This window comes from Podarcis gaigeae (genome assembly GCF_964106915.1).
Source record: "Podarcis gaigeae genome assembly, chromosome: 5".
Classification (NCBI taxonomy): domain Eukaryota; kingdom Metazoa; phylum Chordata; class Lepidosauria; order Squamata; family Lacertidae; genus Podarcis; species Podarcis gaigeae.
The window spans coordinates 96,331,473-96,344,499 of record NC_139681.1 but is presented as its reverse complement, the minus strand read 5'-3'; the positions used below and the strand labels follow the sequence as shown (position 1 = coordinate 96,344,499).

Below are 13,027 nucleotides of genomic sequence, written 5' to 3'. Positions count from 1 at the left end.
GAACTTGTGCAGAGTAGTGCAACCAAGACTACTGAGTCTTTTGAGGAGTGCTTGAAGGAGCTGGGTATGTTTAGCCTGGGAAAGAGGTGGCTGACAGGTGATATGACAGCAGCCTTCAAATACCTGAAGAGCTGTCACAGGGAAGATGGAGCAAGCTCACTCTCTCCTGCTCCGGATGGTAGGACCCAAACCGATGGGAGTCAAATGATAAGAAACAAGATTCCGACTAAACATTGAGAAGGAATAAAATCATCTTTAGGTGGGAGTTTCCCCAAGGTCTATTCTTTAGCTTCAAAGGAAGGAAAATAAAAATAAGATCAGTAGAAGACAAAGTAAAGTTTTTGTATAAATACGAAAAAGATCTGCAGAAGGGACTTGGAAAAGAGCTAAGAGCATTGGACAGAAGATCACCAGGTTGATGGACTATATGGAACTGGTGGAAATGACTGGCAGAATCCGAGACCAGGGAGAAGAGTCAGTGGAAGAAGAATGGAAAAAGTTTAAAGACTATTTATAGAAATATTGTAAATTTAATGAATATTAGAAAAATGTTGGAATGAAGTTATATGGCTTTAGTAGAAATGTTATAAGGAATTAGGTATAAATGGATTATTAGAGTATTAAAGGAAAAATAAGGGTAGAATATGTTAAGATAATTATAGGACAGAAAATAGAGGAAGATGGAAAGGAATTGCTGAAATAATTAACAGAAGTGTAATACAAAAAGGGAGGTGTGAGGAGGTCGTTGAAACAAGTGAATGAAAGATGAGATATTGAAATTGTATGATGTGTGTTAAACTGTTTTTGTTTTGTTTAGTTTATTGTGTTAGTGTTGTGTATTTTTTTATATTGTATTGTATTGTCTTTTTTTCCTTCCATTTTTGTAGTGTTTAAAAGTAATAAATATTATTTTTTAAAAAATAAACATTAGGAAGAGCTTTCTGACAGCGGGGTGGTGGGCTCTCATTTCTTGGAGGTTTTTAAGCAGAGGTTGGGTAGCCACCTGTCAAGGATGTTTTAGCGAGATTCCTGCACTATACGGGGTTAGTCTAGAGGACCTTTCAGGATCCCTTACAATTGTTGTTGCTGTTTAGTCCTTTAGTCGTGTCCGACTCTTCATGACCCCCTGGACCAGAGCACACCAGGCACTCCTGTCTTCCACTGCCTCCCGCAGTTTGGTCAAACTCATGTTCATAGCTTCGAGAACACTGTCCCACCATCTTGTCCTCTGTCGTCCCCTCTCCTTGTGCCCTCCATCTTTCCCAACATCAGGGTCTTTTCCAGGGAGTCTTCTCTTCTCATGAGGTGGCCAAAGTATTGGATCCTCAGCTTCAGGATCTGTCCTTCCAGTGAGCACTCAGGGCTGATTTCCTTCAGAATGGAGAGGTTTAATCTTCTTGCAGTCCAGGGGATTCTCAAGAGTCTCCTCCAGCACCAACAATACAATTCTCCAATTCTTACAACAATACAATTCTCCAGTTCTGCAATTCCACCCCTCCTGGGCTGAGGTGCTCCTGTTTGGCTCCACAGGGACCATGGATTGGGTTCCGATTAGCACATCGGGTATCCAAAAACTTCTCCTGCCCTCACGTCCTCCACCCCTTCGGGTCAGCCCCTCCGTTCCCTGTACTCATTACAGAGTCCGCAGCCCCGCGGGGCTTTCCCACCCGTGTGTCTCCTTGAGAACTGAGCGGCGGAGGGGGAAGCGCAGGGGCGACAGCGAAAGCGGCAGCCTGTCAGGAGAAGTGACAAGCCTGATGAAGGGAGGAGAAGCCCAGGGGGAGCTGGTGTTAGCAGGCAGCAATGACACCAGTAATTGATTCCTGGCAGATTTCCCCTCTCGCCCCTGCCTGGCCAGCGAAGGAGAAAAAGACATGGCTACGTGGGCAGCACTGCTTGAGATGCTAGGCGCCACAGATATGGCAGCGATTTGAATGTGTCAGCGAGAGATGCCATCTGCAGGGCGGAAGTTTGGGAAAAGGCTGCTCTGTGCCCACGCAAGTTGCCTGGCACCAGACGTAAGGTGGCGGTTCACAGGGGTAGGTTGGCAAGCAGCCATTCAACCGGTGCAGTTAGGGCCCGTGGAAAGGCAACAGGGAGGGCACAGAAAGGGAAGTGTGATAGCCGTGCTGTGTTGAGACGCAGAGTCCTGGGTTCCAGTCACTAGGGACAGTGTGGTGCAGTAGTCAGAGCGTCAGGCAGATGACCTGGGAAACCAGGATTTGAATCCCCACTCAGCCATGGGTTACCCCATCAGTCACTCTCTGCCTAACCTCCCTTGCAGCGTTGTTGTGAGGATACAACTGGGAGAAAGAGGCGACATGTTTGGCACACCTTGAGCTCTTAGAAGGAAAGGGTAGGATATAAATGTAGTAAATGATAAAACACTCCCTGTCCCCCAAGTGAAAGGGTGAGTGGAGGAAAAGCTACTGCCAGTGTCAAGGTCGGATTTCCATGTTTCTTCCAGAGAACCAGATTTTGCCGGCCGTTGTGGATATCTGGAAAGAAATCTGCACAAAGAACCAATGAAGGCGGAGGCAGAAGCAAAAGGTGGGGACAGAAGTAACATTTCATGCACGGGCCAAGGTGGTCTGGACGCTCCTTCACTGCTCTGAAGACGCAGACATTTTCTTCTGTCCTGTTGGGAGCGGTGGGAACAACCGGTTTCTGCAAGTTTGTGTGTATATGTGTGTGTGGTGGGGCGAAGGATGGCTATGGTGGGTAAGCTACTGGCTAGCACCTGTGAGGTACCCAACATCCTGTTGCTTCTCCCAAACCCAAGAGGAGTTTTGCAACTGTTTTTCCAGTAGTGGTGTTTTTTGCAGGTTTAAAGTCAAAGTTGGAGACAGCTTCCTGTGTTACTAGCTCACTGTGACCACTTTTAAGACTATTACTTCTGTCTTCAGTCTGAGGACAGAAGTAATTTTGGTTCCACAGTAGACCCACTGGAACACCTCTAGGGCCCAAGGAGGGAGGAGAGGGCAATTGGATTGGAAATTCAGAAATGATTATCTTTTCCATTCACATTGTTGTTCAAACGGATCAGCTGCTGCTTTTTGCATCCGAAATTTCACATGAAAGTGGAGCTATAACCTGATCAGCATAATGGTGTCCCCCCTTGTAATGCTCTCCATCCTTCTGGGGTGTGTGGAGGGAGCCTGACACTGCCACAACGAATCAGCCATACAGACCACTGCCACTGTCATGGACTGGTTGGGGGCAGAGGAATGGTGGGAGGAACCATTTGGGAAACCCCAAAGGGAAGAGGGCTCAGAGGCCGGGGCAGTGGTGGTGGGATGATGAGTAGTCAGAGGGAGAAGACTGGGAAGAGAAGGTGTCAGAAACAGAAGAGTTAACAGGGCTGAGTGAGTTAGGAGAGGCTGTGGCAGAGATGAGTCTGGCTGCTGGAGAGTCCCGGGCGTCTCCTCCTGCTGCTGTGACAAGCTCACTTCCCACCTCCCAGAACCAGAAATGGGCTGAAACAGGCAGAGCAGAGGTTGTCTGCAAGCAGGTGCAGTCTCTGATTGCTTGGGAGAGGAGGGGACTTAGATGGATGTGGAGGTGGGGGCTTTCAGTCTCAGCAGCTGATATTCATGGAGTAAGACCACCAGGAACGAGCTGTTTTGCTCATTAGGCCTGAAACTCAACCAAGTCTGTGGAGCTCGTGTTTTCGTAAGAGAGATTTACTTCCCACGATTACTGACCAGCACACTCCTGTGACAACTGCCCAAAGCTCCTTGCCATCAACACCCCAAACGCCACCACAGCAGCCTGCTCAGATCCTTCAGGACCATCTTTATTTTTGCTCCTGTTTCTACACATATCAAAGGCACCGGGGCTGCTGCAGAGTTTTTCCAAGGCCACTTGGCAAAGTGCTAGCTTGGTACTGCTCTGGTCTCGCTCGCGTCCCCCTCTGCGTGAGCTCACAGAGCCTTCCAAAGGACCAGTGTTGACGGGACGTCCCTGCAGGACGTAACAGTCTCCTCTTGGCCTGGACGGCTTTGCTGGGCCCCAGAAGCGGGGCTCGCGGTTCCCGCGCCCAGGAGTCCTCCAAGTGGGCCCAGTCTTTGGTGAAAGAGGAAGCTGAGGCTGCCCGCGGCCAGTCTGGCAGGACCCAGAGAGCAGCCCCAGCATAACCTGTTGCCCGCCCTCACTTCTTGACCCACCACACCGCTCTGGTGCCCTGCCACTCCCCAACCCTTGACCGTCACGGGGCATCAGCAAGCCAGCCAGCCACGGCTCAGGCCGACCTCGCGCAGCACCCAACCTAGAGCTCAGTGCTGGTGACAGCGCTGACCCCGTGCACCAGCAGCGTAGGGCCTAGCCCTCGAGTGAGCACCTCCAGCTGCTCCAAGTACCTGCCGTACAGGCTGGTGTCCGCTGGGGGGCGGGGCAGGTAGAGGAAGCGGACGGTGGGGGCGGAGCCCTGCTGGAGGATGAGCTGGTTGACGGCGCTCAGGTACTCGTCCGTCACTTGTGCCACGTTTCCGGGGATGCCGAAGGCGTCAGTGTCGCTGGCCATCTCCTGCTGGCGGTGCCAGTGGAGGGCCACTGCGCTGTCCCACAGCACCGTGTGAATGTCTGCCTGGATGCGCAGGTCCTTCAGGAGCTGGCGCAGCTTGTCCTCCTGGCCCCGGGGGCGGGCGCCGCTCTCCATGCAGAGGAAGAGGCGCAGGCGGGCGCGGCGCCAAGCACGGGCCATGGCCAGGACGCAGGCCATCTGCAGCAGGAAGAGGCTGCAGGTGTTCACGTAGTGGGCGCTGTCGGGCCGCAGCAGGTTGATGGGCCAGACGTCGATGAGGGGCTGGGCCCGCCACCCCAGCTCCTGCGGCGGCTTTAGCTCCTCGAAGGAGCGCGCCAGCAGCACGTTGCGCTGCATCTTCAGGGCATCTGCAATGATGGCCACATACTCCCGGGGAGAGAGGCACTTCTGCGTCCCTGACGTCCACGGCGGAGGGAAGTTCTGCCAGGCCACCTCCTCCCCGCTGCTGAAGGCCGGGTGCTGGGAGAGGCGGTCCTCCGAGGTCGTGTCGTCGTAGAAGCCCAGAGCGATGGTGTTGGGCCTCATGCCTCCTGGGAGAGGGAGAGAGAGGCAAGGGAGTATTAGTTGGGTTTCCCAAACTCGGGTCGCCAGCTTTTCTTGGGCTACAACTTCCATCGTCCCTAGCTAGCAGGACCAGTGGTCAGGGATGATGGGAACTGTAGTCCGAAAACAGCCAGAGACCCAGGTTTGGGAATCTCTGGTTTGCAACATCTACATTGTTCTGCTTTCCTTCTTAATGCTATTGTGTCTATCATGAGCTGCTTTGAACGAAACTTCTGTTGCTGAAAAGCGGAATGAAAGTAGAATCACAGAGTCTTAGAATTGTAGAGTTGGAAGGGACCCTGAGGGTCATCTAGTCCAACCCCCTGCTGCAATAGAGGAATATTTCACCCAAGCTGGGACTCAAAATCCACAGTCAAGAGTCCCATGCTCTACTGACTGAGCCCAATCAAATCAAGGAGGAGGGGCTGAGCTGCAGCAACAAACAAGGTCAAGATTGGGGGTAGGTGGTTGGCGGTAAAAGTTGCCCTCACAACCCCTACCTCCCCAAAACAAAGGAATGAAAATGGATTGGTGGCCAGTTCCATCCTACAATTATATTTGACAGCCACAAAAATGAAGAAATATTGCTGTATTTCATTGGTCAGCCTTGTGAGGTTTAGGAACAGAGGCAGCTTAGGCGTTTGGTTCAACTAGATCCGTATTGTGGGGTGGGGAACCTTTTGAACTCTGTGGTCCAGATCTGGATTGGTTTCGTGGACCAAATTTGCAGGAGGGGTGGCTCGCCTGTCCATCAGCTGAGGTCACCATGGCAGCCAGGTGATTTCTGCAGGCGCTTTGAAGTCCTGAAGTTGGGACGTCAAAGCACCTTGCAGGCAGCAAAGTACGCCCTCCCCACCACCAGAAAGCATGCCTGGATCTCATGCGTAAAGGTAAAGGTACCCCTGCCCATACGGGCCAGTCGTGTCCGACTCTAGGGTTGCGCGCTCATCTCGCTCTAGAGGCTGTGAGCAGGCGCCGTCCGAAGACACTTCCGGGTCACGTGGCCAGCGTGACGAAGCTGCAGCTGGCGAGCCAGCACCAGCGCAGCACACAGAAACGCCGTTTACCTTCCCGCTATAAAGCGGTCCCTATTTATCTACTTGCACTTAAGAGTGCTTTCAAACTGCTAGGTGGGCAGGAGCTGGGACCGAACGACGGGAGCTCACCCCGCTGCGGGGATTTGAACCACCGACCATACAATTGGCAAGTCCTAGGCACTGAGGTTTTACCCACAGCGCCACCCGCATCCTACGAATCTCGTGTGTACTATTTATTAAATTTGTATACCGCCCTTCATCCTTAGATGAAAATACAAGATAAAAACACAAAATTCGTAACAAAAAAACGAAACAGTAACCCCCTTCCAAAAATGTATTTATTTGCAGCATTTATTCCCACACAGCCTGCCACAAAAATCAGTTCTGAGACGGCCTGCACCTAATTCCTCCTCAGCTGCCCAGTTCTCTGGCCCAAACAAAAAGGGATACTCACCCAAGCCAGAGATGAAGAGCAGCTGCTGGGTGCCATGTCTGATGGAGTCCGAAAGGGTCAGGTTGACGAAGGCCTTGATGTTCAGCCTGTCCACAAGCTGCAGCCACGAGTCAGACTGGTGCGGCAAGGGGTCAGAAGGCAGGGAGTCTAAGAGAGAAAGGAGAGGGTCAGCCGGCCGGCGTTGCATTGGACCTCCAGAGCAAAGCCCACAGTGGGAGGAGACCTAGGCTAGCCCTTGGATAAGCACGGACACATTCACACATATGGAGGGAACCTGCATGTGGAGGGAGCTCCCTACAAGTCTATCAACAGGGGCAAACAACTTTAAGAGACAGCTGCAGAAGGCATCAGAATTCAATCTGTTGTTGGACTCTCTCAACCAAATCAGCCCCAGCCAGAATGGCAGGTGGTCAGGGATAACGACACCGGAGAGTCCAGCACAGCAGTTCTCAACCTGTGGGCCCCCAGATGTTGTTGGACTACAACTCCCATCATCCCTGAGCTCTGGCCTTGCTAGCTAGGGGTGATGGGAGTTGTAGTTCAACATCTGTGGACCCACAGGTTGAGAAAGGCTGGTCCAGCATCTTCTGGGTCGCCAGTTACCCTATCCTAACACACACACACATATCCATGGCTATAGTTTCTCCAACACTTTACTGGTACCCATTCCCCATCACTCACAGAGTTCCCAATTTCATAGAATCATCTTGTGAACTGGCTTGAGATCTTTTGATGAAGGGTGGTATATTATTATTATTATTATTATTATTATTATTATTATTATTATTATTATTATTATTATTATTATTATTTTGCAAAAGAGCACAAGGATGATATAGTCCAACCCCCTGCCATGCGCAAATCATTCGCCCTACATTGGGGCTTGAACCCAGAACCTTGAGATGAAGAGTCTCACCAGGGGAGTAACACCAGGGGTGCCAACTTGAATAAAATATTGCGGGGGCCCAGCTAAGCCCCGCCCTGCATAATCAATCATATGATGCAATGCATACACACCATTTGAATGGGAATGCCCATCAACTTTGTGGGGGCCCGGCCCCCTCAAATATTTTATTGTGGGGGTTGAAGCCCCCATGGCCCCACGAAGTTGGCTCCTATGATTCATGTGCAGTACTGTTGCGGACACACACTACCACTCGTGTTTGCCAGACACCTCACTTCTCTCCGGCAACAACCTGACTGCTGACCGATAACACGATATTGTGCTGCCTTCTTCCTTCCCTGCTATGCCCCTTCTCACCAACAAAGCACAGCCCTATCTGTCCCTAGGCCTCATGTGCTGACGCTTCCCAAAGCGCATGAGCGGTTGGGATGTCCAGGAACACTCCATAACACCTCAGTCAAGAGCTACAAAGGTCCCAAAAGCTGCAGTTCGCATTCTTGGCTTCTTTTACTGCATGCCTCTGATTCGGGGGAATGAAGTGACAATGCCAGCCACTGTACTTTAAGTGTAAACCTACATATTCCGCACTTTAAGATGAGATATCGTTCGCGGCTCTGCAATCCACTATTTATATGCCCTAAAAGATAATGGAAAGCTCTCCCCGCATGGCTCTCTTTAAAATTCACCGTTTCAGAGAATTCTGTGTCACGTGTGTGTTGTGACGATGGACTTGTGCCTCGCCAAACCCAAGAACGGTTCGTTTCTCCCTCTGCCACAAAGTTCCTCTGCTCACAAGCGCATTCACAGAGGGTTTTCACACTTGGCACCAAGTTCACCTCTTATCCACCCAAAGACCCAGGAATCCTTTCTCAGGAATCCTTGCCGTACTTTATCTCTCAGATTTGCCCTATAATTCTGGTCTGATCTCTCTCTCTCTCTCTCTCTCTCTCTCTCTCTCTCTTTCTAGGTGTGGTTGAAAAATGAAATTAACCATCTTCCTCTTTCTACTTTCCCCTCTTTTCAGCGGGAGGGGGAAAAAATCCATTAGTCACCATGGAAACCAGAACAGCTCTGGGAGGGGCCCCGTTTGCGGCCTTCACAAAAGCAGCTGAGAAATCAATTTGCAGTACAAAGGACAGCAGGCAGGTAGAAGCCGGAGCCTGGGCAGGCGGCACACAGACCCAGGTGCGCTTGCGAATGCTTTTGGCTGGAGCATCCCTGCAGCGTGAGGAGCGCTGCGCTGGTGAACACGTGTTCACCGGAAGGGGCACGTGCTCACGACTGAGAGTAAACAAAAAGGCCGAGCTGAGACATCAACTCTTGCAGCAAACTTGCACTCTGGGAGACTCAAACTTCTCAACCAGAGGCTGCTCACCTGGTGGGGCAGAACTTCCGCTCCAGCTTAACTGGAAGGGGACAGGTGAGCTGGCAAGGACATTGGAGCGGTGCAAATTGGTGCTAACTGATAGAGCCGAAACTGGCACTCCTGCTTATGTTTTTGTAGGGCGCTGGCCTCCATGCCTCCTCACCCCACCCAGGAAATGACAGCCATGCACTTGGCAGGAAAATCTGCTGAGCCATCCATTGAACGGCCTCGGTCCAGTAGACCTGAAGGAGCGTCTCCACCCCGATCGTTCAGCCCGGACACTGAGGTCCAGCTCCGAGGGCCTTCTGGCGGTTCCCTCCCTGCGAGAAGTGAGGTTACAGGGAACCAGGCAGAGGGCCTTCTCGGTGGTGGCACCCGCCCTGTGGAACGCCCTCCCACCAGATGTCAAAGAGATAAACAACTACCAGACTTTGAGAAGACATCTGAAGGCAGCCCTGTTTAGGGAAGCTTTTAATGTTTAATTGACTATTGTATTTTAATATTCTGCCGAAAGCCGCCCAGAGTGGCTGGGGAAACTCAGCCACATGGGCGGGGTATAAATAATAAATTATTATTATTATTATTATTATTATTATTATTATTATTATTATTGGCTTAAGAACATAGGAAGAGCCTGCTGGATGAGGCCAATGGCCCTTCTAGTCCAGCATTCTGTTCTGACAGTGGCCAACCTGAAGCCCCAATAGGAAATCTCCAAGCAGGATCCGAACTCAAGACCCCTCTCTTTTCCTGTGGTATTCAGATGCATTGGCACCTCTGACCATGGAGGCAGAGCATGGTCATCCTGGCTAGGAGCCATCCATAGCCCTCTCCTCCTCCCTGAATTTGACCAATCCTCTTTCAAAGCCATCTAGGCCAGGGGCCATCATTGCTGCCTGCGGGAATGAGTTCCATAGTTCAACTATGTGCAGCGTGAATAAGTATTTCATCTGCCTTGACTCTTCCAACGTTCAGCTTCAATGGACGTCCACAAGTTTTTTCCATCCACTTTCTCCAGACCACACATGATTTCACAAACCTCTACCCTGTTGATTCTCCCTCGCCATTTTCTCTTAAGTCCCAAACGCTTCAACCTTTCTTCATGAGAGAGTCGCTCCACCCGCTCAATCCTTTTGGTTGCCCTTTTCCGAACTTTTTCCAACTCTACAATATTGTTTTCGAGGCCAGGTAACCGGGCACGTTCGTTTAGTCCGTGATAAAGTTTTTGATCAAGTCATCTATCTGATTAAGTTACTGAATATTGCGGCCCTAAAATGAAACCCACGATAACCTCCAGCCTGGTTCCAGTTTATCACGTTGGGGCTGCCTTCGTCCTGGCGTGAGGAGTTCCATCGGCCCTTCCCCACCCAAGAGAGAGGGAGGGAGGGAGGGAGAGAGAAACTATCGGCCACGCCGCCCGCGAGCCCGGCATGAGGTGGTTGCGCCGCCACCGCGGCCGCTGAAGCATCCCTCCCCATCCCCTCCTCTTCCGCCTCCCTCAGGCCGCCTTCTCAGCCGCCGCCGCCCCTGCCTCTGGCTTCCTCTGGCAGCGCGGCGGAATTCTTGCAAGAGAGGGGCTGCCTGCCCGCCCGCCGCCACCCGTCCCCTCATGGTGCGCCCCTGAGGGGGAAAAGGGAGAGACGGAGACATGGCAGCTCGTGCGTGCGCTCTCTCTCGAGGCGGAGGACCCCAAGCCGCTGCTTCCCTCCCAAGCCAGGTGAGCATCAAACCCGGGAAATTTAAGGGACATCATCAATCTGGGACAGCAGCGGAAAACGGCGCTGGGATGAGGGAGTTTCCCGCCAAATAAGGGACAGTTGACAGCTATGCCCCGGGCCTGGCACCTTGCTTGGCTGGAGCAAGGGCTGGGGAAGGGGGTGTCAAATCTTGGCCACACACAGGGCGCCATATTACCGAGGTCCCCCCCCCCCCTGCCCAGGAGAGCCTCTGCAGGTCTCCAAGCTAGGTGGGTGGGTGGTACAACTCAGTCCAAGTCAACGTCCTACGTGCCTTCTCCCTGGGGCACATGGTTGCATCTCTCCAGAGGACTTGGGGGGGTCACCCGGCTGGCCTCCCGCTGCCCCCTTACCCAAGTCATCCAGCTCCACGTGGCCAAGCACATACAAGCCACTCTTTTTGAGGTCGTTGATGAAGCTGATGAGTTGCAGGGACGTCCGCGGGTTCCGGACCATCAGCAGCACCTGCGGCCGCCAGAACTTGACGTGCTCCTTGCGGATGTCCAACATCAGCAGATACTTGCGGACCTGTGAGGGGGGGGGGAGAGAGAGATTTTAGCATTTGTAAAAAAGACTGAAGCATTTTTGTTTGGGATTGTAGGAAAAGACCCGCCAAGGAAATTGAAAAACATCTTCATGTACGCAACCACGGCGGCAAGAGTCTTAACAGCACGAGGATGGGAGAATGAGGAAACCCCGACTAAAGAACTTCGGCTAGAGAAACTGGTGGACTATGTGGAATTGGTGAAACTGACACACAAACTACGTGATAAGGACAACTGTGACTTTAAAGAAGAATGGGAACCTTTTACAAAGTACTTAAAGAAACAACAAAATGAACTGGACTCCTTGGCAGGTTTTGAATAAACATTCACAAACTTTTTATTGGTAATATATAGATGGATAAGTTAAGGATCTTTACAATTTTATAATATGCAGAGAATAACATGTGCTGAAAAACCAGAGAGAGGAGCTGAGGGAAGTCTGGGGGTGGGTGGGGGTGTTCTTCTTCTTTTGGGGGGAAAGGGGGAGGGGGAAAATGGGGAGGGGGAAAATGGGGAGGGGGAAAATGGGGAGGGGGAAAATGGGGGGGAATGAGGATGATGTATTTGTGATAAATTATTATGCTGAAATTCCTAATAAAAATATCCCCCCCCAAAAAAAGAGTCAGGCTGGAGGGGTTAATGGGGTGTTAGGGGATGGGAGTACCTCTGGTGGGGGGACACACTGTGCTCCTTCTGGGGTGGTTTGCTCTCCTTTGCTCCCACCCCAGCACTCAGCTCTCACCTGTGGCTCCGAGATGCTGTCAGCATGCGACAGCAGCCACAACCTAGGAAATAGGTTCCACTGGCCGGCTAAACCAGGTGAGAGGAGCCGAAGGGTCTCAAATCCCTGGGGAGTCAGGGGCTTCTTTTGCATGCAAAGAAAGGCTCTGGCAGATTGAACCAACAAGACCAAGAGAAGGTCCAATGGTCAAGAAGGCTAGCAGGACCAGCGGTCAGGGATGATAGGAATTGTAGTCTCAAAACATCTGGAGGGCTGAGGTTGAGGAAGCCTGCTGTAGAGGGAGGTGAGGAGCAGATGGGGCTCGTAGCCCATCTAGGACAGGCATAGGCAAACTCGGCCCTCCAGATGTTTTGGGACTACAACTCCCATCATCCCTAGTTAACAGGAGCGGTGGTCAGGGATGATGGGAGTTGTAGTCCCAAAACATCTGGAGGGCCGAGTTTGCCTATGCTGATCTAGGAGAAGGAAAACTTTTTTTAAAAAAAAATAATATTTATTAAGATTTTCAGAAATACAGAAAGAAAAGATTAAAGTACATTCAAAGCCTTATTTTCATACACCCACTTTCCGGGACTCCCTCTTTCCCCCACCCCTACCATATTCCCCTATCGTATTGTTGGCTCCACAAGCTCTCAGTTCTAATTAAAACTTAGTTTGTTTAAACCATTAGTCGAATTTAAGTTTAAATTTGTACAATCCCCATCAATACCCTTACTAACAAAACAAAAGTTCTTTCCCCAGGGCCCACCCCCTTTCCATTCCACAATTTCCCTTTTTTTAAAGGATAAAGACACCCCACACAATAGAAATATAAGAAAATAAGAAATAGAAAGTATAGTAAGTAAAAGAAAACCAATTCAGAAAATAGTTGACAAGCCTTTGGATTCTATTTCTCCCCCCCCCCCCCCGTCCCCGGTTTAGTTTCCCCCTGACCACCAATCCATGTTGTCTGCCTGGAATTTTTAAAGTCCATAAATCACATTTTTCCCCCAACTCCTTGCTGGCTTTTTCTTTTTATAATTATTTTTAGAGTTATTTTTAAACCATTTAGCATCAAATCTTTAATAACGCTCCCCCTATTGTTCTTTCCAAGTTGTAGTCCAGTTTCCTCTTGTTCCGCTGCTAAAACGTTCTAGTTCAGAAATTTAGTAAGTCTG

The 13,027-nt window shown here is 50.8% G+C and overlaps 1 protein-coding gene across 1 annotated transcript in view; it reads right to left on the bottom strand.

Annotated features, from left to right (window-relative positions):
* Nucleotides 1-3,770: 3,770 nt before the first annotated feature.
* LOC310844780 (solute carrier family 12 member 9-like) overlaps nucleotides 3,771-13,027 on the bottom strand; it is a 95,738-nt gene continuing 86,481 nt past the window's right edge. Inside the window, exons 11-13 of the mRNA XM_083739341.1 lie at nucleotides 10,937-11,111; nucleotides 6,578-6,724; nucleotides 3,771-5,073 (exon numbers count right to left, since the gene is read on the bottom strand). Coding sequence (XP_083595467.1) covers nucleotides 4,268-5,073; nucleotides 6,578-6,724; nucleotides 10,937-11,111 — 1,128 coding nt within the window. The 3' untranslated portion in view covers nucleotides 3,771-4,267. The remainder of the gene's footprint in view (nucleotides 5,074-6,577; nucleotides 6,725-10,936; nucleotides 11,112-13,027) is intronic.